At 38.0% G+C, this 27108-nt stretch overlaps 1 protein-coding gene across 4 annotated transcripts in view; it reads left to right on the top strand.

The window, feature by feature from the left end:
- LOC127635858 (AP2-associated protein kinase 1-like) overlaps positions 1-27108 on the top strand; it is a 45667-nt gene that overhangs the window by 1658 nt on the left and 16901 nt on the right. For 3 of the 4 annotated variants that reach the window (XM_052116105.1, XM_052116104.1, XM_052116107.1), the window contains exons 2-16: positions 5838-5956; positions 6409-6517; positions 9299-9441; positions 9692-9813; positions 11711-11792; positions 13158-13290; positions 14142-14245; positions 14414-14499; positions 15046-15212; positions 17037-17119; positions 18832-19122; positions 21757-21932; positions 22085-22305; positions 22420-22500; positions 25152-25211. In XM_052116105.1, the coding sequence (XP_051972065.1) occupies positions 5838-5956; positions 6409-6517; positions 9299-9441; positions 9692-9813; positions 11711-11792; positions 13158-13290; positions 14142-14245; positions 14414-14499; positions 15046-15212; positions 17037-17119; positions 18832-19122; positions 21757-21932; positions 22085-22305; positions 22420-22500; positions 25152-25211 (1977 nt within the window). The remainder of the gene's footprint in view (positions 1-5837; positions 5957-6408; positions 6518-9298; positions 9442-9691; positions 9814-11710; positions 11793-13157; positions 13291-14141; positions 14246-14413; positions 14500-15045; positions 15213-17036; positions 17120-18831; positions 19123-21756; positions 21933-22084; positions 22306-22419; positions 22501-25151; positions 25212-27108) is intronic. The other variant, XM_052116106.1, reaches the window with a different exon arrangement.

Below are 27108 nucleotides of genomic sequence, written 5' to 3'. Positions count from 1 at the left end.
CGGGTTGTTTTGTCAGGTTTTGCGACAAGAAGACATATACTGTGTTCCAAACAGCATCATTTATTCTTTCACAGGCCACTTTGAAGGGAAAACAATAATGATGGCCACACTTTAGAATCTTTACAATAGAATTTTCAATAACAAAATGACTTAAAAAGTGTGTGCAGAATGACTGTGTAGACCAGGTCAAGTCTATGAGGGCAATAGGGTGTAGGGATGATCGTGCTGTCTGACCCTGTTATGCCTCAATACGGGACACATCGCCCACGACAGGATGATTTCGGCCCAAATACGAGACTTCTCTGCTAAAACAGTTGTTAAAGGGATAGTTCAACCAAAAATTTATCTCAGCAGTTACTCACCCTCATGCCATCCCAGATGTGTATAACTTACTTTCTTCTGCAGAACACATACAAAGGTTTTTAGAAGAATATTTCAGCTCTGTTGGGTCATCCAATGTAAGTGAGTGGTGACCAGAACTTTGAAGATCCGAAAAGGACAGCATAAAATGTATCCATATGACTCCAGTTGTTAAATACAAGTCTTCAGAAGCCATATGTTAGGTGATGGTGAGAAACAGATCAACATTTAAGTCTTTTTTACTATAAATCTCCATCTTTGACCAGCCCTAACCAGTAGGAGGCTGAATGTGAAAGTGAAAGTCACGTCCTTACCAGAATGTGGAAGTGAAATTAAAACTGTATATTTATAGTAAAAAAGGACTTAAATATTGTTCTTTTTCCCACCCACACCTATCATATCGCTTCTGAAGACATGGATTTAACCACTGGAGTCTTATGGATGACTTTTCTGCTGCCTTTATGTCCTTTTCGGACCTTCAAAGTTCTGATCACCATTCACTTGTATTGTGAGGACCAACAGAGCTGAGATATACTTCCAAAATCTTATTTTATGTTCTGCAGAAGAAAGAAAGTCATACACATTTGGGATGGCATGAGGGTGAGTAAATGATCAAAGCATTGTCATTTTTGGGTGAGCTATCCCTTTAACCCCAGCAGCAACAAACATTGCATATGCCACCTCTCCCATTTTTATGCCGTTGTCTGTGATTTGTGTGTTAATATTTGGATACTGAAAAAAAATATAACCTACAGTTTAAACAGTCAGTATTAAAATCAGATTTTTCCAACAATGTGAACAAAGCTTTAGGATTAAAATCTGATGCATATCTTGTCCACATCATATTTGCTGTGGACATAAATGATACCTCAAATGCGTCCTCATTTATGGTCTTTCATGGACTACATGAATATGTGTCATTTGTGTATTCTAGCATATCAACACAAGTGATCAGCAACTGATAACACCGTTTGTCATGAAACAAGTTTGTTTTCATATTCACGGCATTGTAAAGGAAACAGCTCTGTTTACTTGTTTGATTTGATTTGTTCTCAAATAAAAAATTAAACTATGCAAAAACACATCATCTTTCAGGCCTGTTTTTACCCAAGACTCCTTTTGCAACTCAAAATCCTCTGTTCTGTTTATATACCTTCGCTGTATATGCACCGATGCTTATGATGCATATACAAAATATTAATGTCTGCATTCCAGAGATAATGTATAATCTAACCGAGGGGTCCCCAGGTTATTCATTGACTATTTCAGGGCTTTGCTAAATACAAAATGTGCATTTATTTTGGCCTAGATTTAGAGTATCTGACTTTAGCAGGGAGCTAAAGTCAGATCCTTGAAGAAATAGGCCTATCTGTGGCCTACTTCCCCCCACCATTTTCCCCCTGTGCCTGCTTTGAGGAATAACACCCTTTTCTACATAATGCCGACACAGCATATTCAAGGCAGTGCAAACACACAGGTTTTGACGAATGGCTAGACACATCACTAGGACTGCACAGTTATGACAAAAATCATTAAAAAAAACTACTTTAACCACAGGACTAGTCACAGTGGGTGACAAACTTTCAAAGAAAACTCATTAGGGTCCTGATCATTAAGCTTTCTTAGTGAATCATCTTTATCAAGGGTATTTTTGAAGTCCAGCCTAGCTATAACGATTCTCAGATCACTGAAGGTCGACATATACCGGTAACCAAAATCGGTGTCAGCCAGTATATGTTTTTTCTTTAACTTTCTTTTTCTTTTCTTTTTTATATAAAAAAAGTTTACTTTAAAACTTTATTCAAGGGATAGTTAATTCTCTCATCATTTGCTCTCCCTTATGTTGCCCTAAACTCATATGACTTTATTTCTTCTCTGGAACACAAAGAAAGATATTTTAATGGAGATATGATGTCTGTTGGTCCATACAATGCAAGTGAATGGTGACCAAAATTTCAAGCTCCAAAAAGCACTAATCCATCCAGCAGTAATCCATATGACTCCAATGGTTTAATCCCTGTTGTCTGAAGTGATCCAAATGGTTTTGGGTGATAACAGTCTAAAATATAACTCCTTTTTCACTATAAATCTTGACATCAGCAGTATCCTTGGCGATCATGATTTCAAGCACAATAACACTCCTACAGTGCCATGGCACTCGCACATGGTGGTGGTGGTGTAGTGGTCTAAACCACATAACTGTTAAACTGTAATCAGAAGGTCGCTGGTTCGATCCCCACAGCCACCACCATTGTGTCCTTGAGCAAGGCACTTAACTCCAGGTTGCTCCAGGGGGGTTGTCCCTGTAATAAAGACTCTGTAAAATGCATAAATGTAAATGTACACATGCATCAAGTACCAGGAAGTGTAATCAAGCATGAAATCATAATTGTGCCCAAAGACTGCAATGGCAAAATGTACAGTGAAAACAATTTGCATTTTGGTTTGTTCTTACCCAAAAGTGAATGGAATGCTCCAGATGATATGGATTAAACCACTGGAGTCTAAGGGATTACCTTATGCTGTCTTTATGTGCTTTTTGAAGCATCCATGTTTTGGTCACCATTCACTTGCATTGTATGAAGCTACAGACATTATGTAACCATTAAAATATCTTGGTTTGTGTTCTGCACATGAAAGAAAGTCATACGAGTTTGAAACAACATAAGGGTGAGTAAGTGATGTGAGAGAGTTATAATTTTTGGGTGAACTATTCCTTTAAATTTGTATGCATGGTGTCACTTGCAGAATGTAAGCTTGAGGCTTTAGGCAACGTCAACACAAATTTTTGTTCTAAAACAAAAAAAATTCTGCATTTATGCCTTTCATTAATGCTGGAACAGCATTTACCTCCAAAATGGAGATTTTCGGAAAACACTCTTTAGTACTGCATACTTTGGAAAATGATGATGTTAGTAAAGTCAAAACAGAGTAGTGTCATCAGGTCAGTAAAAATAAAAAAGCACCCAAAGTCCTAGCAGCCAAAGTTTCTGCAGTATTTTACGGCATTCACCACTCTTTTAAAAAAAACATTTACTTGATAGCTCTTGGATTTGTGGGATTCATAAACTGTCATGTTTTACTGTGAAAATAACAGATATGAATTATTTAATATGTAAACTGTTGGAGAGGATAACCAAAGAACCCATTTACACCTGGTATTAAGATGTGTTTTTGGTGATCCGATCAAATGTGATCAGTGCTAAATACAGGTCTAAACGGGGACTAAAATGTTTTGTGGTCGGATCACAAAAAACACATACGAATATGGTCAAAAGTACATGTAACCACGTCACATTTGAGGTGTAAACGCTAATCCATCCTGTATGTGTCCCAGCAAAGTGCCACCCCTCACCTGTCAATCAAACGCTGCACTAAAACAAGAGTTTAAACTCTGCTGGTTACAAGCTGCTTTAAAAGGACTTAACCATCCGACCTGAACATTTTAAAAAGCGGATATATACACAAGCATGAGAATTTCAGTGTGTCTGAAATCAACATGCAGGGGGGACTTATGAGAAGCACGAACATCTGCAGCTTAACCCTTGTGCATCCTTGTGGACATTTTTGGCTTTTTCAGTTTTGTTTTTTGATAACTTTGTCTGTGTTAATGCTAACTGCATAAAATTTTCCACAGGTGTGAATTTTTATTGGAATTTTAATATTTCACCCTATTTGCTTTAAAAAAATATTTTTTGCACTAGTTACACAAAATACTCCCTCTTAGCGTCGTTTTGGACAAAAATGGCACATTGAAACCCATTAAAACTGCGATTTTTTTTAATCCCAGTGCCATTTAACTATAAAATTATGCAATCTTGTTTAACATGCTTTCATTATGTTGGCAAGGCTTCAAAATTTACATTTTATATATTTTTTACCAGATCGTGCCATTTTTTCAGGTTTGGCATATCATCACTTTTGTTGTTGTTTTCTGCTGTTTTTGGCGTATGCATATTATAGAGCCAATTAGATACATTATGAATATATAATTGTGTGAGTGTGTTGGTATGGATTTCAGAGTGTGGTTTGTATGTGTCTGAGGCTCTAATAATAAAAATAAAAAAATTCTGTTTAGCATTTATTAAATTGAAAATAATTATAATTATTATATTTTTTATAAAAAACAACAGTGGCATTATGTAAACAAACCGGCGTTTAAAGTGTTAAAATTCTGAAAATAAATGAATGTTTGGTAATTATGATTAGAAATGATGCTGGTTAAAATATAAGTCAGTGAAAGTAGAAAAAAATATTATTCTATAATATGTTTATGACACTTTTTTAACATGGCCATTTTTGTCCATTATGGACCTTAGTGGTAGGTTTTTTTTAAATCTGATACTGCATAAAAAATATGAAAGCATCAAAATGAATGTTGTTGTTAATCATTGACATATCGAGGCTCTAATAATCAAAGAAAACAAATTCTGCTTAGCATCTATTAAATTGAAAATAATTACTATTTTTCATTTTTTCCAAAAAAAACAACAGTGGCATTATGTAAACAAACCAGCGTTTAAAGGGTTAAAATTCTAAAAATGAATGAATGTTTGGTCATTATGATTAGAGCTGATGCTGGTTAAAAAAATTATGTCAGTGAAAGTGGAAAAAAATATAAATCTATAATATTTTTATGACAGTTTTTGGACATGGCCATTTTTGTCCATAATGAACCCATGTGTAACTTTTTTAATTGATGCACAAGGGTTAAGTTAATACAGCTAATCCACTAAAATAACGGACAATTCTGCATCAGAGGCATATGGGAGAAATAGTACGCTGTTTTTTTTTTGTACTTTCTTTGTCTTTTCTGATTTTGTTGCACTTTAATGTCATACAGTAACACTGACATTGTGATTGATCTGTGTCATCATGAAACAGATTCCCTTCCCCCCAAATCCGATCACAAGTCCTCACAGGACCTGACCACATGTGATCAGATCACCCGAGACACACTTAATACCATGTGTAAACGGGGTCAATGAGAGATAAAAATGAATTAAATGACAAATAAAGAACAATATAAAATGTTAATCGTTTTTTTACAGTTCACGCCACAAATATATTAATGTCATTATTTAGTCACCCTCACATTGTTCCAAAGCCACATGACTTTCTCCTGTAGAATTCAAAAGGAGATGTGTAGCAGAATGTTAGTCTCAGTCACCATTCGTTTTCATTGTATCTTTTTCCATACAATAAAAGTGAATGGTGACTGAGACTAACATTCCGCTAATCATTTATTTTGTGTTCCATGGGACAAAGAAAGTCGTATGGGTTTGGAATGACATGAAGTTGAGTAAATTATGACTGAATTTTCATTTTTGGGTGAATAATCCCTTCAACTTTGAACTGAACTTGATTTTCTATTTCCGTTTAGGGACAGTTTTGTGATGTAAGATTATCATGCTCTCAGAGCCCTTGAGATTATCAACAATAACATCGAAGCGTTATGTGTTTGTTTGCCTCCACAGGTGGTTTTGCAATCGTATTTCTGGTGCGGACTAATCAGGGGGTGCGCTGTGCCCTTAAGAGGATGTACGTCAACAACGAATTCGACCTGCAGGTCTGCAAGCTTGAGATCCAGATCATGGTGAGCAAACGCTCTCGGTCCGGAGCCAGCGGCAAGCCAGCTCTGCACTGATGAATGCTGGGATGGCTTATGTGCAAATGCAATTAATCATGGTTACTTTGATATAAATTAGAAGCATAACTCACCCAAAAATAAAAATCTCTAGGATAATCAGAAAAAATTGGTACGTCGATTATTGAACTGCACATAATTTTCTCAATACATTTGTATGGGTTCAAATTTAAATTAGAAGCCAAATTTGTATATACATACACAATTTATATAGGTATCAAAATTAAATGTATTCATATTCAAGTGAAATCTGAAGGTGAAACCGAAAACTGCAATTTGCTTTTTGTTACACTTCAGAAAGGTTTCTACAGGGACTCTATAATATCAGCCTGTTTTAGCTCTTTAACTATGATTCAGTCACTCATACACTTTCTTTTCTCGCTCATTTGTGGATTCTACAGCGGGATCTCTCTGGTCACAAGAACATTGTTGCTTTCCTGGACTCCAGCATCACAGCTGTAGGGGGTGGAGACGTATGGGAGGTGTTTATTCTCATGGATTTTTGCAGAGGTAATGACACCTTTCAGCTCTATTATGCCCTTGTGCATCAGCCCATTGTTGTTTGGGTATTCTAGTGTGGTTTATCACCTGGATGGCCGAAATTTCAGATGTAGCAAAATATGTCCAGTCGTCGTTTAATCATGAATAGGGTTGAAGAAAAATCAAACGTATATTAAAATCAAGGGGTTCATTTGATGTTGCCTATTTGAGATTCTGTGATGTAGTTCATTATTCCATAAAAGGAAAGGGTTGCGTATCAGCCCATAGCATGCATTTTGTTTCACTGATCTCCAGTTGTCCAATGTTGTGCTTATGGAAATCATCCACATGGAGGCACTCTACAGACAGATTTCAGGCCTTCTTTCCAGCAGGACCTTGTTTGATCTTTGAAAGCATCTCTCCTTCGACTATTTAAAGCAGGAATGTAAAATTATAATGCCATCTATACAAAAGACTGATTCTTCTTACAGATTATATGCAATTTAAAACATCAGTTTTCCCCTCCATCTTCATATCTAAATTCCACAAAGTCATTTACATTATTATAGATCTAGGTTTTATATCTTATTGATGTTAATGTTTTGGCATGTTTTATTCTTAGCGTTTTGTAGAGTCCATACAGATGATTTATACTGTGAATTTAGTCCTACAAAAAATCCTTATTCTTTCAAGTCTCACAAAGGCTTGGCCAATCAGATGCATTGGCTCAGCAGTTCTCACAGTGAACAACCATCTCGTGTGGTCTCACAGTGAGTGTTACAGGTATGTACAGATATTGATGGAGCAAAGAGCTACTGGCATTGATCGTGCTTTGTAGGGAGTCAGATGAAGTCAGATTGGCCTAATTGCTGACTAATTGACTTCTGTTGAGCGTACTGTAAGAATAATTAAAGATGCATTAATGATGCACACATGTGTGTTTGGGTATGTGTTAACATACCCAAGGGTTAGATGTGTATTAGGTAAGTGGTTTTTAACCGGTAAGTCATGACCCACAAATGGTTTGCAGGTCGTTTCTGATCACAGACAGTAGGGAAAACAATGCTGAATGGAAAAATGCTGAAAATAATCATGCATTAGTTAGTTTGGATAATAAAATAAATAAACATATACATTTTTAAAATTGATGTGAAAACAATTCCCACATCTTTGTATTGTGGTGCAAATTCATTTGTCGCTTGGTAATACTTATGCAATATTTGGCCCAGTGTTTGGTCACTGTTTTAGACTGGTAAATCACACATCTGCGATTGATTATGCATTTACAAAATTGGTAATTTTCCAACTCTTGTCATGTTAATAATTTTGCATACAGTATTGTTGGGACTCATTGTTGTCAGTTCATGGCAACATAAATAAATGTAAGTTTTGATTTAAAGAACAGTTTTGTTACTTTTATACATCTAAAAATTAAGCTGCTGTGTTGGGTATCCCTTGATGTCTAATATAAAGTCTGGGTCCATATTCAAGTTCCAAACAGGAGCCATATTCTTTTGTTTCTTCTGTGAAAGTGTGTTTATATATGTATATATATGTGTGTATACACTGATCAGCCATGACATTAAAACCACTGACAGGTAACATGAATAACATTTACTATCTTGTTACAATGGCACCTGTCAATGGGTGGGATATTTTAGGCAGCAATTGAACAGTCAGTTTTTGGAAGCAGAAAAAAACGGGCAAGTGGGATCTGAGCGATTTTGATAAGGGCCAAATTGTGCTGGCTAGACTACTTGTTTAGAGCATCTCCAAAACTGCAGTTCTTGTGTGGTGTTCCTGGTATACAGTAGTTAGTACCTAACAAAAGTTGTCCAAGGAAGGACAACTGGTTAACCGGCGACAGGGTCACGGGCGCCCAAGACTCATTGATGCGCGTGTGGAGCGAAGGCTAGCCCGTCTGGTCCGATCCCACAGAAGAGCTACTGTAGCACAAATGACTGAAAAACGTAATGCTGGCCATGATCGAAAGGTATCAGAACACATAGGACATCACAGCTTGCTGCGTATGGGTCTGCGTAGCAGCAGACCGGTCAGAGTGTGCATGCTGACCCCTGTCAACCGCCGAAAGCACCTAAAATGGGAACGTGAACGTCAGAACTGAACAATGAAATGTGGCGGCGTGGTCTGATGAATCACGTTTTCTTTTAGATCTTGTGGACGGCCTGGTGCGTGTACGTCGTTTACCTGGAGAAGAGATGGCAGCAGGATGCACTATGAGAAGAAGCGTGATGCTCTGGGCAATGTTCTACTGGGAAAACTTGGGTCCTGGCATTCATGTGGATGTTACTTTGACATGTACCACCTACCTAAAGATTGTTGCAGACCACATACACCGCTTCATGGCAATGGTATTCCCTGATGGCAGTGGCCTCTTTCAGTAAGATTATACGTCCTGACACACTGCAAAAATTGGAATGGTTTGAGGAACATGAGAAAGAGTTTAAGGTGTTGACATGGCCTCCAAAATCCGCAGATCTCAATCCGATTGAGCAACTATGGGATGTGCTGGACCAATAAATCTGATCCATGGAGGCCTCACCTCGCAACTTAGAGGACTTAAAGGATCTGCTGCTAATGTCTTGGTGCCAGATACCACAGGACATCTTCAGAGGTCTTGTGGAGTCCATTCCTTGATGGGTCAGAGCTGCTTTCGCAGCACGATATTAGGCAGGTGGTTTTAATGTTGTGGCTGATCGGTGTTTTTATATATATATATAGATATCATGAAAAAAATACTAGCGTAGTAGAGTTTGCTTTGATCATGTGAGTATGCGTCTGTATACGCAGGTGGTCAAGTGGTGAACCTGATGAATCAGCGTTTACAGACTGGCTTCAGCGAACAGGAAGCACTTCAGATCTTCTGTGACACGTGCGAGGCAGTGGCACGTCTGCACCAGTACAAAACTCCCATAATCCACCGAGACCTCAAGGTTATTTTTCTTTATACTTCTCTCCCTCTCTCTTTCCTCTTTCTCTTTTGATCAGCACTTGTCGAAGAAAACTGTAGTACAAGAGAACCTTGATTGAATGAGTCACAGTTTACAGCCACAAACCCTCTATAGATTATTTCATCTGACTTTCATTATTATAGAAGTTGTGTTACACTGATGTGTATCGTGTGTAAATTGGTTCATTTGGAGGATATTTAAGTATGGATGAGTCTTTGTTCGCTCTTCACAGGTGGAGAACATCCTCTTACATGATCGAGGACACTATGTTTTGTGTGATTTCGGCAGCGCCACTATGAAGTTCCAAAACCCGCAGACTGAAGGAGTCACTGTGGTTGAGGATGAAATTAAAAAGTAACTCTCCACTCAGCCTGTTTCTGTTAAATGTAGTTTGTTTTTTTAAGACCATCTCTATTGCCCATGTCACACTTCTTTTAAAATAACATTAGTGCTTTATTGACCTTCAACTAGCAGTGCACCGATATAGAGATTGTGGCTGATACCAAAATAAACATTTTATATTATTGTCAAAAACTGATATATTGATCTTATAGATGTGTACTGTTTTGTCTTAAAGGTGTAGCTCACCCAAAAAAAAAAATTGTCACTATTTGTTTAGTTTCAAACCCATATGACTTTCTTCTGAGGAACACAAATGGGGAATTTCTATACAATGGCAGTTAATAGTGACCAAAAGAACCCAAATGTGGCTTAAAAGTAGTCCATGCAACTTGTGCATCATATTCCAAGTGTTATGAAGACTTATGATGGGTTTGGTGAGAAACAACACAAAATTAAGCAAATTTTTCTGTGTTACCGTAATTTCCGGTCTATAAGCTGCAACTTTTTTCCCACGCTTTGAACCTCGCGGCTTATACAATGACGCGGCTAATATATGGATTTTTCCCGCTTTCAAATTTTATAAAAAAAATAAAAAAAAACATTCTGTGACATGCTCAGTTTTTGGCGGCGTGAAGCTTTCATTAGACCAATGAAATTGCCGAACGGGTTAAGGTCAAAACAACTTTTTTTGTTTACTGTTTAGATTAAATCGAACGCGCTCAAACTTCCCATCATTCTGATTACGGTAGTAATTTTGTCACCCTCACCATGGCAAAGACATGGAGAAACGCATATGATGCTGCTTTCAAGTTGAAGGCGATTGATCTGGCTGCTGCACGGGAGCTTGGTATTAATGAGTCGATGATAAGACGTTGGAAACAGCAGCGTGAGGAATTGACTCAGTGCAAAAAGACAACTAAATCTGAGGCTATTCAACTCCGACACCGAAGGAGATGACTTCAGTGGTTTCAGTGCACAGGACGAGGAATATATTGACCAATGACTTTATTGGTAGGCTACTGTTTACTGCAAATGTTTTATTACAAGCCGTGTGTGGCAGCGGGGGCGTGGTCAAGCTCCCGTCCGGGAGAGAAAAGCTGTAAGGGCGCTTACACCTGCGCTAAATTATGTCTAACACCGGTGTCTAATTTCAAGTGCCCTGCTTCACGTGTCCTTCTTGGGAAAACTGTCACACGGGCACCAGTGTGACAGTTTTCAACAGGGCACTTGACGTTCCAGGTTCCAGGTAAGGCTTTTAATGGCCACAGCAATGTTTACAATCAATTTTATAAAGTTTCTCAATTCTTCTATGCGCCAACACTAGACTGACGTGTGTCACTCTCTCAGCTCTGTGGCTGCTGCCTTTTTATGCCGCTCTCCCCATGCTTACTGAAATTAGACACCGGTGTTGGACATAATTTAGGTCAGGTGTAAGCGCCCTTACCGCTTTTCTCTCCCGGACGCCCCCGCTGCCACACCGTGTTTCGTTAAAGCCTGAGTAAAGTTAACTTGTTTCAATGTACCGGTAGGCACCTGCGGCTTATAGACAGGTGCGGCTTATTTATGTTCAAAATAATATTTTATTTAAATATCAGTGGGTGTGGCTTATATTCAGGTGCGCTCAATAGTCCGGAAATTACGGTAAATCTTTATTTTCCCATGCCTTCAGAAGACTTGTAGAGTTATACAAGTGAAACCTTCTAATTCTGATATAGACAACTGGAATAAATTTTACCTTTCTTATCTTCTTCCAATATAAGCTATTTTGGGCCATTGTAGACATTTCAATATATATATATATACATACACACATACATACTGTAGATATTGTTACAGAAATATCATGCATCCCTTTAGTAGAACAAAGCATGATAATAAAATTATGTTATTATAATGCTGTTTTGTTTAGGTATACCACCCTGTCCTATCGCGCTCCAGAAATGGTGAACCTATACAATGGCAAAATCATCACTACCAAAGCTGATGTCTGGGTAAGATACTAAGGATAAGAGGTCATTTACATAAAGAAGTCTTAAAGTTACAGTAGCAAAAACATCCTGTTTAATTATATAAGTCTGGAATAGGGTGGGCAATTCACCTAATAATGAAAATTCTGTCATTTGCTCCCCTTCATGTTGTTCCACACCATATGACTTTTGTTCTTCCGTGGAACATAAAAGAAGTTGAATGAAGAACATCCATTAACTTTTTTTGTATGAAAAAGGAAATTAAAGTGAATGGTGAAATGCAGATACAATGAACGTGACTGAGGCTAACATTCTACCTAACATCACCTTTTGTATTGAAGAGAGCCTATTCCATGAAATCTGAATCACGACTGTTGGGCTAAAATTATAAATATATGATTCCTTGGAAAAACTATTTGTAGAGTTTTAAAGTCTTCTTGAGTTGCCTTTGAATCTGTTATTTTTTTTCCAGAACTAGAGTCTTTTCAGAACTAAATGGATATAAAGAGAGATAATCTATATCCAGTTAACCTAGGCAAAGGTTGTTATATTGTTTTAAGAGATGAAAATTCTCTCATTATTTACTCACCCTCATGTTATCCCAGATGTGTGTCATCGATACGACTCCAGAGGTTAAATTAATGTCTTCCAACGTGATGTATTCATGTTACCATGGATACAGATGTAATCTCATGTTCTCCACTTGTTTGAGACATTCAGGATGAGCACACAAACACACCAGTGTGAGTAAATAAACAGTTAAATACAGATCTAAACCAAGATACTGTTCAGCATTTCTCCTTGTCACTAGTAAACATTGCTGCTCTTCCAGCTGTGACACATGCGTCACTTCTCGTGTGTTTAGAATGCCAATGCGATTACATCACGCGCGTACCGCTGCTCACAGATAAGCGATTTTAGCGTTCTGAAGATTTCACATGAATGAGCAGTTTAATTAGCCAAGTCCCCTTATTCAAAAACCCAGTCCTCCAAAGATAATTTTGGAACCAAAACTAAGCAAAATAGAAGCATTGTTTGTTTCTGTGGCTGTCAAATTCAACACTGGCACAATAGCGCCCTCAACTGACAAACATTATGAATTATAGCCTCAATGATCCACTTCAAATACAACACTATGAGAACGAGCAAAATTATTGACATGTGAAAAGCGTCAATGTCTGCAGTCCATGAACACATATTTGTTTGCTATTTACAAAGTCTCAGAGTCTGTTGAGATTTCTCAGGATAGTTATTTTATCAATATCTTGAAGGGAGTTTTTTTGCATGACAAAAATAGCTTCCAGTACCTTTAACATGTATTGAACCCAGAACATTCCATTAATAGCCCAGGTGGATCATCATATGCTTGGATTTTTTTCTCTCTTTCAGGCCATGGGCTGTCTGCTCTATAAACTCTGTTTCTTCACATTGCCCTTCGGTGAGAGTCAGGTTGCCATCTGTGACGGCAACTTCACCATTCCAGACAATTCTCGCTACTCCCAGGATATGCACCGTCTCATCCGTAAGCATCAGTTGCTCTCTGCCTGGCTCTCGCATGAGGTGTCTGTCTTCCCCGCACCTCATGTGTCACTACTGCTCAGTATGGCTGTGGGTCTAACTTTAAAGGGAATGTTCACACAAAAAAGATTGTCATCATTTACTCACCCTCATGTTGTTCCAAATCGATATGTCTTCTGTGGAACACAAAATGTGCATTTTTTAAGAATATATAGACCGCTATTTTCCAAATGAGGAAAGTGCATAAGGACTGGGTCTGTTAAATTCTAAATGACAGAAAAACACTCCTAGTTCATGGATTCCAAGTCTTTGGAAACCATATGATAGCTGAAATGTAAGTCGTGATTCACAGAAAATATTCTGGTTTACTGTAACTCTCAAATCAATTACTACCATCAACAGCAGTTTTTGGTAGTCCATACATACAAGCTTTATTGTCCATGTCAGAGTTTCGGCAGAGGGGAAGATGATTATTGATTAGTGACTTAAATTACTGTCTGTTCCTCATGCAAAGCTATGGTAAGATTTCAGAACACCTGGAATGTAGCATCCAAGTCATATGGACTACTTTTTGTTATTTTGGAACTTGACATACCCAGTCTCCATTACCTATCATTATATGTAAATAAACAGTCAGAATGTTGCTCAAAAATGTCTCTATTTGTGTTTCATAAGAAACACAATGTCAAATTTGGAACAGCATTTGGGTGAATAAATGATGACAGCGTTTTCCATTTTTGGGTGAACTGGTTGCTGATGCAGTTTCTCTGCTTTCTCTTTTTTTTTTCCTCTGTCACATGGTGATGCACTCAATCTTTCTTTCTTCCCGTCTCTCTCTGTGATATGATTTGTCAGGGTTCATGCTGGAACCAGACCCTGATAAGAGGCCTGACATTTATCAGGTGTCCTACTTTGCTTTCAAACTGGCCCGGCGGGACTGCCCTGTGCAAAATATCAAGGTTAGTCTCTTTCACTATTCTCTTCCGAGGTTGCTCTGTCTGTTTTTAGGCAAATGCTTCTACCTCTGGGATCAAGGGCTTTATTGTTGGACTGGGTGTTTCTGTGAATCAGCCCTCTAGAATGCCTTACATCATAAAAACAAGATGCATTTAAATTATTCTCCCCAGAATTCTCCCATTCCTGCTAATCTCCCTGAGCCAATCCGAGCGAGCGAAGCAGCCGCAAAGAAGAGCCAAACGCAGACCAAAGCGAGGTACGTGTACGGAGACATTAAACTTCTCTCATTTACTCTGTAACTGTGTCTCATCATGCCTTTGAATGGATCAGTTGATTGAATCCCTCAAAATCATTTTGTCCTGCTAATTTTTCACCAAAAAAACAAATAAAATAAAAAATGATCAAAACACAAGGATTATATGTTGCATTAGGGAAAATAAATGGTCAGGACCATATAAGATTTGTTGCATTGTGAATGGAATGCAAAAACATATTTTCATTCTCATTCAAAATCTTCAAATAATTTATTTTATAATTATTATTTTTTTAATCTTAAAATCTGTATAAATTAAATTACAATTTAAATAATATATATTTTTTGCATTACAGTATGGAGACATTACAGTTTGGAATTTGGTTGAAAATATTATTAGAAATATTTTTAAAGAAATTAATAGAAGATATTTATTTTTTTCTTTTGATTTTGGGATGCATAATGTAAAGGACATTTCTTGACAGTTCAGGTCTTTCCACAGTAAATCGATCTGTTTGTAAGATTTGTGTGACTCTTTATGTCCTGTAGACTCACTGACCCCATTCCTACAACTGAAACCTCCATCACTCCTCGGCAGCGGCCCAAAGCAGCACAATCCCAGCCTCAGGCACTAGGGGGCATCCTGCCCATCCAGCCTGCTGCCCTCACCCCACGCAAGAGAGCCAACCTACCAGCAGGGGCCACCCAGCCTATAGGTAAAATAACCTGATGCTTCACAAGAGCTGCTCTTCACTGTTTAGATTAAAGAGAACATAAAAGGTGATCACAACTTATTTAGGTTCTGTCATTTTAAGTATTTTGAAGAAAAACAGAATATTCTGCAGTAAATAATATAGGACAGAATATTATTTTATCCATTAGAATTTGAGTAGCTCACAAAAAGTTGTGTAAAGGCTGCGATATTGTGCATTGCCTTGATATGTCAGCAAAAAAGATGTTTCAGTGATTTCAGTGAAAATTACATTTTGATGACATGATGTAAAAAAAAAAATCTTTAGAACAATGTGCACTGATGAATGATTTCTTGGTCACATGGTCTTTAAAAGAATAGGTCACCTAAAAATTCTCTAATTTACTCACCATCCTGCCATCCCAGATGTAGAACACAAAGATATATGTAGAACACATAAGAATATCTTAGCTCTGTTGGTTCATGCAGCGCAAGTGAATGGTGACTAAAACTTTGAAGCTCCAAAAGCATTTAAAGGCAGCATACAAGTAATCCATATGACTTCAGTAGTTTAATCCATGTCTTCTGAAGTGATCCAATTGGTTTTGGGTGAGAACAGCCCAAAATATATATTTTTCATAGTAAATTTTGACATCAGTCTCTTTGGCGATCATGATTTCAAGCCCGATTACACTTCCTAGCCCCATTTAGCACACGTGTCAAGCACTAGAAAGTGTATTTGAGTTTGAAATCATGATCATGCCTAGAGACTGCAATGCCAAGATGTACAATGAAAAAAGCATTTTGGTGTGTTCTCAAGCTAAATAGATTAGATTGCTTCAGAAGTCATGGATTAAACTTCTGGAGTCTAATGGATTACTTTATTACTGCCTTAAATGTGCTGGAAGTGATTTTTTTTTCATGGAGAAGTATGCAAAAAATGTTCCTACTCCCTTAAAGATATTAATAAAATAAATGTCCTGAGATATCTCACCGATCTCTGTGACAGCTATAGACTTGGTAAACTGCAAACAAAAATATGTTTGTAGACCTCGAACATTGACGCTTTTCACCTGTCAATCATTTTGCTTGTTCTCATAGTGTTGTATTTGAAGTGGATCATTGAGGCTATAATTCATCATGTTTGTCAGTTGAGGGCGCTATTGTGCCACTGTTGAATTTGACAGCCACAGAAACAAACAATGCTGCTCTTTTCCGCTGTTTTTGTCTCAAAATTATATTTGGAGACCAGGGTTTTGGAATGAGGGGATGTGGCTTATTCAGCAGCTCCGTTACGTGAAAGCTTCAGAATGCTAAAATCGCTTGCAGCACCTTTAATGTGCTTTTAGAACTTTAAAGTTTTGATCACCATTCTCTTGCATTGTATGGACCTACAGAGATATTCTTCAAATTTTCTTAGTGTTCTGCTGAAGAAAGAAAGTCATACACATCTGGGATGGCATGAGGGTGAATAAATGATGAGAGAGTTTTCATTTTTGGGTGAACTACATCTTTAGAACAATGTTACATTATAAATCGTAAATATAAGTATTTTTTAAAAGCTTTTCAAAAGCGTAAAGACATTTTGTATATATTAACATTATATATAATTGCGTAAATATATGATGATTTATGTTAATATAATTTAACCTGTATTTACTTGATATTAAGTATATTTGAATTTTCTTTATTGATTATATTGCATATTTATTAATATTATAACTTTTGCCATAATTTAACACTTTACATAAGAAATCTCTGCTTTTTATTACTATGTTAACATTATATACTTGGTGGGACATTTAAGGAGTTCATATGTATTAACCACACACCTCTGTCTCTCACCCAGCTGTCAGTTTGAACTTGGCTCAGCCGACTGCAACTCTTCAGTCTCAGAAAGCTCATGCGTCTCCAGCACCTCAGCAGAAAACAGTATGTCTGTCAGCTCTGTCTGTCTCTGTCTCATTGCCATTCATTTGAAAACTGGATTTTCAGTTTCCTAACATCAGCATTTTCTGAAGTATGCAGTTATGGAGAAGGTTTTTGAAAGTCTCAGTTTTTAGTAAAGTAAAACACTGTTTCCGGTATGTTTGAGAAGCGTAACTGGAGCAAAATGTTTGCATTTTGAAACAAAAATGTATTAGTTTGGATGTGGCCTAAGTGATGCAGTTTTGTTTTAAACTTTTTAATTCCATTTAATTTCTTTTTTTATTACTAATTAAGAAAACAGAAATGACAAGGTTGTTTCATGTGTGTTTTTGTTATCTGTATTTTGTTTAAGATTTAACAAAACTTATAAATGTGTAAGTTCTGAATTGAAGTCTCTGGATAGAATGAATAGTAGGGCAATTTTATGTAACAGTTTGACTTAATGTGTTTTAATTTAGATGGATAGTTCACCCAAAAATAAAAATGATCTCATTGTTTACTCACCCTCATGCCATCCTGGAAATGGATGACTTTTTTTCTTCAGCAGAACACAAACAAAGATTTGTAGAAGAATATCTCAGCTCTGTAGGTCCACACAATGCAAGTGAATGGTGATCAGACCTTTTAAGCTCCAAAAAGCACATAAAGGAATCATAAAAGTAATCCATATGACCCCAATGGTTAAATACATATCTTCAGAAGCGATATTATAGATCTGTCTGAGTAACAGAACAGTATTTAAGTAATTTTGTGATATGATGTGAAAGTGAAAGTGGAGTGGTAGTGGCTAGAGCACAGGGCTGTGAATCAGAGGGTTCAAATCCCACAGCCACCACCATTGTGCCCTTGAGCAAGGCACTTAACTCCAGGTTGTTCCGGGGGGATTGTCCCTGTAATAATTGCACTGTAAGTCGCTTTGGATAAAAGCGTCTGCCAAATGCATAAATGTAAATGTAACTAAACAGGCACCACATGTGACTTTCTGATGTAAAAGTGAAAATGAAAGTGGAGATTTAGAGTGAAAAAAGGTTTCTCACCCACACCAATTATTTCACTTCTGAAGATATGGATTTAACCACTGGAGTCTTATGGATTACTTTTATGATTCCTTTATGTGCTTTTTGGAGATACATAGGTCTGATTACCATTCACTTGCATTGTTTGAACCAACAGAGCTGAGATATTCTTCTAAAATCTTTGGATGTGTTCTGCTGACGAAAGAAAGTCATACATATCTGTGATGGCATGAGGGTGAGTAAATGATGAGAGAGTGTTCATTTTTGGTGAACTATCCCTTTAACCAATTTTGATTCCATTTCAATAACTATTGAATAACTATCTGTAGGACGAATGTTAGAAACATACTTCAAGAACCTTAAAGCTGAAGTGTTAAATTTTTTATGTTGAAATACTTCCTGATATCCATGTTTAATATGTTTAGTAAGCCAGTCGTAAGTTGATTAGCGCTATCAAAACATTGCTCTATTTGTTTGACAATCCCAACCAGCCTGACAGAGCAACATTGGCTCAACCAATGCTATGTGTTTGGGGCAGGACTATCTGTTTGTCCAACTAATGGAAGATTTTTGCTGTTTCAAATAGTGGCTCAGAAATTACACACTTCAACTTTAAAGAATCTTAAGTGATTATATAGGGTTTGAAGGTCATGTTTGCAGTTTTATAGTATAGTTGTCTGGTGCCTGTCTGTGTGACAGCCCGTGCAGCCAATCCCAGTCACTGCTGCGGCTGCAGGAGGAGGAGCTGTTCCAGCTCCAGCCACTAGCCCAGGCTCTCAAAAAGCTGTAGCGACCCTGCCCCCATCCAGTCCTGCTCCACCCACTGCACCCGCAAGGAGCGCTCGTCGTAAGCAGGCATCAGTGGCTCCCATGTCTGGCCAGCCAGTTGGTTCCCTGCCTCCAGCACAGGCGGAGCCTGCAGCAGTGCCTCCCACTGTCCAGCAGCCCACCCATCAGTCCCAGCTCAGCCAAGAGAAGGCAGAGGAGAGGGTAATCACCTCCACCCTTTGCATGCTGCTTTATCCCTTTTGCTTTAAAGAACTGACAGTCTCACACTCTCACTCAAGATGCATCTCATACAGGGGCTGCGGCACTCATCATCCATTGTGTTTCTGTAATTTTGCATCCACCCGTGGTTTATTTCTGTTTACTTTGGATTAGTGTTAGGTTGGCATCTACCAGTAGAAATAAGTTCTATATATGTTACATTAAGCTTTGGTAAACATTTGCACCTTTTGTTTATTTGCTCTGAAAATTGTCTGAAGGCTGTGACAGGCAATGTTTCTGTTTAAATAATGATAGGTTTATGCTTTTGATTTTTGTTTTGCGGAAATGTATTAAAGGGTTTTAAAGCTTTGTTCACACTGCACTCATTTTGTTTTTCAAAGTCAATCTTTAGGATCTTTCATTTTTGTAATTTTTCAAGTGAAGTCTGATGCGTTTGTTCAGACAATGTAGTCAATATTTGCTATGTCTACATCAGGTGCTGTAGGAATGATTTAAGTGTCAGCACAATGAAAAGAGACCAAAGTAGCTGTCATTGTTCAAAGAGAGGATGAAAGTCTGAAAAACTTGCCTGTGCTTATGTCTGTTATGACATCTCATTGTGATGCTCAACTCATGAGGCATTAATGCATATGGTGCATTCAAAATTCTGACTCACTATTCACTACATAGAAAATTCCACATGTGAGGGCGAACAAGTGAATTCAGACACTGCTCTAGACTGCATATTGCTTTGTGTATGACAACACATAGAACACGTTGCATCCCGAATGACGGAAAAACAACTTTCCATCCTAAGTATAGTATTTGGACAAATTTCTAAAACATCTGAATTGAATCTGATTTCAAACACAAATGTGAATTCTGACTTGTTTTGACCGTGCACCTGCCCTTATTCTTCTGGATGTGAGAACACTAGGGCTGGGTAAAAAAACTGATTTTTCGATAAATAGTTTTGTTAAATTTGGTCGATTTGATATCGATTTTCAAAAGCCATGTATCGATCTTCTACTCTATGCGCAACCCTCCACTTCAATGAGAGAAATCACTTGCATTTGCAACCAAATGTTATATATTTAGCAACTGGCTGGGAAATGTTTAGATTCCACTCAGTTGTAGTTGTGTAGTTTAGTGGTGGAATATTCAGAAGCGAGATCATTTTGATAGTAAAAGTTGTTCCCTGTATGTCCAAAGACGAGATCCACGCAACCCATTTTTCATTGAATAATTTCTCTTTTAATACTCTTTCTGTTCTTTTACAGTCAGTTGTTGATCAAAGAATTAATTAAATAAACATTTAATTGTAATCGGGCATAGCACAGATGAGATAATGCCATTCGAGACTCTCTTGTTTACATACATTAATTTAAAGAAACTAGCTGGGTTTCCATCCAACTATTTTTATTCGCATTTTGAAGTTGAGCATAAGAAATCCTGAATGGAAATGCTTGATATGCGAATAAATGTTCTACATTTGCATAAAATGTGCATTAAGGTGATGGAAACAGTTTATTCGCAAAACGATGACGTGTCATTTAAAAAACATTTTTTTGCCTCCTTTCCTCCCAATTTTGAATGCACAATTCCCACTATTTGGTAGGTCCTCGTGGTGGGGCGGTTACTCCCATCAATCCGGGTGGCGGAACACAAGTCTCAGTTGCCTCTGCTTCTGAGACCATCAATCTGCGCATCTTATCACGTGGCTTGCTGTGCATGACATCGCGGAGACTCGCAGCATGTGGAGGCTCATTCTACTCTCCCCGATCCATGCACAACTTACCACATGCCCCATTGAGAGCGAGAACCCCTAATCGCAACCACGAGGAGGTTGCCCCATGTCACTCTACCCTCCCTAGCAACCGGGTCAATTTGGTTGCTTAGGAGACCTGGCAGGAGTCACTCAGCACGCCCTGGATTCGAACTTGTGACTCCAGGGGTGGTAGTCAGTATCAATACTTGCTGAACTACCCAGGCCCCACTATGACGTGTCTTGACCATTTGTGCATCTGTCATGAGCTTGCGATAGGTTGATTTGACTGGCCCACCAAAAGGTCCGACCTTGGAACACAATGTTTTGAACATAGCCCTTATCATTCGGCTGCTCGTCAAAGTGGGTCCTCACAATCCTCCCAGAATAGTTTTGAGAGTGGCCGCTCCCAGGTATGTGGAGACTGGTGGTGTATGGGCATTGCAGCTATTTTAGCCCCATTATATCAAATATTGCGCTTATTCTGTGGTGTCTGATGGGTGGATTTAATAAAATGAGTTGGGCCTTCTTCTCCAATCTTGGAAATAAAACTCGCCCCGAATCAAATCTAATTGAGCTTATGAACTGAAATCAAATAGAATCTGGAAATCTGTATCGATACCCAGCCCTCAAGAACTCTGCTTCAGATTGCCCAAATAATCAGATTTTACTTTTGGTTGAAGTTGCTATAGAAAAAGAAAATCATGTTGGTGTTCATTAATACATTTTTTAATTTAATGAATCATTAATTACCTTTTTTTCATGGCATTTCACTGCATTTATATGTCATTTGCATTTTATTCTCTGTCCGTTCCTCTGAATTTTATGAGCTCTTTTACATTACTTTTTTTTTGTCTTCTCCAACTTCACAGCCTGCAGCATCTGGCCTGTCCCAGACTCCTCCCTCTTCCCCAAGGACGGCCCAGAAGGTGGGGCACAGACGCATCCAGAGTGATGTCACCCACAGCGCTATGTTTGGAGTGCCTGTCAGCCAGTCCACTCAGCAGCTGCAGGCGGCCACAGCAGAGGCCAGCCTTAACAAGTCCAAGTGAGACATCTATTATATAAACATAGAATTCTGTGAACTCTCAATATGACACCTGCTATTGTACAGGCTGCATTACCAAGAAAAATCTCCACTGACTTTTAGCCTACTTTTAACTAATTTACTTCGATACTCATTGTTCATTTAAAAAATAGGTCAGCTAGCACCACCCCATCGAACTCTCCCCAGTCCTCTCAACAGAGTGTGTACCAGGCTGCACAGCAGGGTGGTGTCTCTGCCCCCCAGGCTTCTGCTTCAGCCGCTGGCCTGACCAGCCCACCAGATCAACCCTCTTGGAATCCTTTCGACGATGATAATTTCTCCAAACTTACGGCTGAGGACCTACTCAACAAAGACTTCACCAAGCTAGCTGACGGTAACCTCACTGTTTGTGAGGGCACTGTCTGCTTGCTCACAGACATACACACATGCATGTTGTGTTTTTGAGATGAAGTGAATAAAGTAATAAAGTGTTTTTACTGTCTGGTAGAGCCTGTAGAACCTCTGATTGACACCACCGAGAGTCTTATTCCTGGGCTCGAGGCTGCAGAACCTGCTCCTGCATCTGCTGGTAGGTGTATCTCCATCCTTTTCTCTGAGGTTCAACCTTTCCATATACAGTATTTAGTGAGTGAATTGAGTGCTGATAGGATAAGCTACATCACATATTAATAGTTTGTTTGAAGGAATAGTTAGAATAGTTTTTAATTTACTACTCATTTGATACCAAACCTGTATGACTTTCTCTTTTATGTGGAACACAAAAGGTGATGTTTTAATAATGAAAGCACTCTGTCTTTTCAGCAGAACTGGTACAAATATTCGAGAATTTTTGTTGAATCTCCTTTGTTTGTCATGGACTAGTTATGCATAACATTGCCACATGTTAAAGAATGCTCGTTACAGTCAGAGGTTGTGTTTCAAATAATCATTATCCGACACTCCAATAGATTTGAGTTGTAAAAATTCCATTGTGGTTATATTTATCCATCATTAGTTTCTTTTAAATGCAGAAATAATGCAAAAGTTGCTCTCACGATCATGCCCGCACACAAACACATACACACAGTAAGAGTGTAGCCACATTTTATCTGCCAAAACATGCTGATTCTATCCTACTTGTGTCTGTATTGTTTCTATCCAAAAGAGAGAAGCGATCGTACTAAAATTATCTAAGGAATTAGTAAGCAACTCCCATTTTAATCATGTAACTATATCTAATATAGTCGCCAAAGGGCTATATCCGCATCTTGCTGATGAATTACAATGACGAGCTAACCTACAGATTTCTTCTCCACAGATTCATCAGATATGTTCATGGTTTTTACACCGTGTGCCCAATTATTAGGCAAATTGTATTCCTCAGGATTCATTTTATTGTTGAACAAACACAATGCTCTCATTCAATCCAAAATGTTACTGAACCTCAAACTTGAATGTTTAGCAAAGAAAAAGTGAGTTTTGTTATATCAGGGGAATATATAAGCATGCAGAATTATTAGGCAACTATTAGTGTGCACAATTATTTAGCAACTAAATGACAAAAATAATTTCTCCCAACTAAATTTTTATTCTCAATTTTTAGAGTAGGTGCATCAAACAAGTAACACAAAATGACAATTAAATAACATTTTTGGCATTTCAAAAATATTCAGTGACAAATATAGCCACCCTTCTTTTCAGTAACTGCCATGAGCCTTCCATCCATGGAGTCTGTCAGTTTCTTGATCTGTTCACGATCAACTTTCGCTGAAGCAGCGACCACAGCCTCCCAAATGCTGTTAAAAGAGGTGTACTGTCTTCCCTCACTGTAAATCTCACGTTTGAGAGGGGCCCACAAGATCTCAGTAGGATTTAAGTCAGGTGAGGAAGGGGGCCAGGTCGTTATTTGGGCATCTATGAGGCCCTTGCCTGCTAGCCAAGTTATGGAGTACTTGGATGCATGTGATGGAGCATTGTCCTGCATAAAGATCATGGCCTTCTTGAATGCTGAGGACTTCTTCCTGTACAAATGCTTGAATAAAGTACTTTCCAGAAACTGGCAGTAGGTTTGAGAGTTGAGTTTCAGTCCATCTTCAACTCGAAAAGGTCCAACGACCTCATCCATAATGATAGCAGCCTATACCAGTACCCCTCCTCCCCCTTGCTGGAACCTGACTCGAAGTGGTGCCCTGTGTCCAATAGTGATCCAGCCACGGGCCCATCCATCTGGTCCATCAAGAGTCACTCATTTCATCTGTCCATAAAACCTTTTCTTGACGGCCATTGAAAGTTTTTGAAGGCTTTGAGCCAAGATCATTCACTGTGGCTCACGTGATTTCCCAAGAACTTGCATTGTTTAGCACGTTTACTTATTATTAGTTTAGTAACAACTTAATTGTAACTAGTCACTGTAACTACCCTTTTTTAAAAGACCTGTGGCATAGAATCTTTGGGTTTTGGTTAGAATAAGCTGAAATATGGACTAGGGCTGAAAAATATATCTTGATGTTTGCCATCTTTATAGTCTCAACACAAATTTTCAAAGCTTTTGTGACTTTTAGGACTTGTTCCTGCTTTGTTGAAGTCTTTAAATATACTCTTGGAAACTATAGTTGGTGTAATCTGGCTTTAAACCTTCCCTCACTATTGTGTGATCTTTGCTGAATAAGATTTTCGGTAAGCGTTACAAACTGGTCATATTAAGATCATTACAGTCATCTGCTTTATTTTGTATCATCAACAAAATTGTTGATTATGTTGTAAATATTCAATGTTTGCCCAGACTAGTTTAATTAAAATGCATACTCTTTAAATGCTTTCGTATCTGAAGCTCCACTGCCTTTATTGGTCACCCCCAGATATATCATCTTGGTTACCTATTTTGTCAATAATTAGCTACAAGCCATTTTCTGTGTATGTATGCCTGTCTGCCTCGGGTTTTATTTCTGTTGTTCCTGTCTTAACTAGCTTTATGTTGGTGCATGCTTAGTACCTCTGAGATAATATAGTTGTCACCATACTCAGGAGGCTCATATTAAAATCAGTACACTCCAGTACAATCACCATTATCCTTCAATTACCTCAGCATCCCTGCTGAGCTGCCTTTTCTATCAGTGTGTGCCTGTTTGGCCTAATTACACTCAGGCCAAACATTAACATCTCACATTTATTTCCAGCACTTCTTGACTACTTTATAATTTCCATGTTCTGAGGCTTTCTTGTTTCTCTGCTCATGTACAGCTGGACGACCTGCAGACATTCTGGGCCTGGAATCGGGTGCTGGTTTGCTAGCTGTACCAGGTAATGCAGAGGTCCATGGCCATGTTCAACATGGCTGACATCACACACCTGCAAAACTTCATGCTTTCAATGCTATGTTACCCCCTATTCCAACAAAATGGTGCCGATTCTCGACCGAGGGAGATCCGGCTTGAAAGACAAGTGATGACGTAAAGGACCATTTTAGAATAAATCCTGCCTTCAAACTCAGTATTTGTTTACAATTGTTATTCCTAGTTTTGAGAAGATTCAATGTCTTTATTCCATTCTGAGCTGCTTTTGATGCAGCTGTCAGAAGTTTTTATGAAAATATTAATAGCAATCACAATAGCAAGATATAATTGTTTTATTTTAGACCGACTAGGAAAATAAAGTGGCTGCATATAGCTGCTTTGCAACACAACATAATTTACATAAAATTTACAAAGATTTTCCGATTTGATCAATTCCGAGTTTCAAGCTCTCATTTGGGTATACTTCAGTTAAAATGTCAATATTGCTTACAGAAAGAAATACTCTCTCAAATAATGCTGTAAACTATACAGCGAATCATCTAACAAAATAATCATTTTAAACATTAAAGCTGAATTATGTAACTTTTTCAGTGTTAAAATGCTTCCTTCTATCCCAGCTTAATATCCAGAGACAACTACAAGCAAGCCATTCAGAAGTTAATTTCTTGAAATCTGTAAATGCTTTGACTCTGTGGTACTATACAATTACTGTTTGTTTAGAGTGACTCACTTAGAGCCGACCCAACAATGTTACTCAACCAATTACGTGAGGTTGCGACTTTCTGACCCCTTTAGCGAGTAAAAGAGCTGTCTAGGGAATGGCAACAATTTTAGTGACTTGTAGTCTGCTTTAGCGACATTCTTCCCTTTCTGGCGACACTTCAGAACATCTGCTCTATCGTGAATGATGACTCATTTTTCTCTGTGTTCTAGCACCACCTGCGTTGCAAGTAATATGACTGATCCGCATGCCATCAGGAGATTTATATGCATACTGATGTTCTATAAATTGAATGACTGACAAGCTTACGTGTTGTTGGTATTTGTTGTGATAATCTCAACCTCAATTCAGGTGCATGCTCGCCTTTTAGAAAAGAAAAATCAGCCTATGGCGATAGAAGAGCATTGAGAAATTATCTAGCAGAGTAAGAGAGAAAGGGATGGATATGAATTCCTGATCTATAATAAAAGTGTGGAGATAAGTGAAATGAACAGATGAGGTGTCACTGTCAAAAAGTCATTGTGACACAGTAACACTGGCACAAGTAATACCCACTGATGGTTCAGCATCACACAACAGATATGTAAAAAAAAACAAAAAAAAAACAGCTCCATGTGAGGCATTATAAGGCATATAGATCCATTTTTAAAAATAAATTATTAAAAAACATACCCAACACTACACTGCTGCCTACCCCTGGTTGCTATTGGTAGGATAATTTTGGACTTTTTGTTTAATAATGCAGTTTAATTACAGAAGAAATACATACATAAATAGAAATCCCCCCACTGTCTGAATGTTTGACATGTTCAATCAGTGATAGCTAAATGATTAGTAGTTAAATACTAATTGTTAAATCTTTAGTTCAATAAAAAAACAAATGACACCTTCAAGGAATTGCTGTAGCTCTTTGCGGCAATTAATTTGCATATGTAAATTTGACGTCTTATGTACCATATATGACATCATCACGTGATTTAGCTACTTTTAGCGACATTACAGCGAGCCTTTGGTGACTTCCCCATGAGAAATAGTTGCCAAAACTGGAAATGACATACTTCCGCTTTAACAGCCTTGCCCAAACTATACAGTTCGATTGCAATATATTTAACAGATATATTAATAAACACAACAAAAACTGAAGTAAACCTAAAGGTAAAGATTGATCAGGGAACTTTAGTCG

Source organism: Xyrauchen texanus, chromosome 43 (assembly GCF_025860055.1).
Source record: "Xyrauchen texanus isolate HMW12.3.18 chromosome 43, RBS_HiC_50CHRs, whole genome shotgun sequence".
Taxonomy (NCBI): domain Eukaryota; kingdom Metazoa; phylum Chordata; class Actinopteri; order Cypriniformes; family Catostomidae; genus Xyrauchen; species Xyrauchen texanus.
Note: the sequence above shows the minus strand (reverse complement) of the source record. Positions and strands in the feature narration are given on the sequence as shown.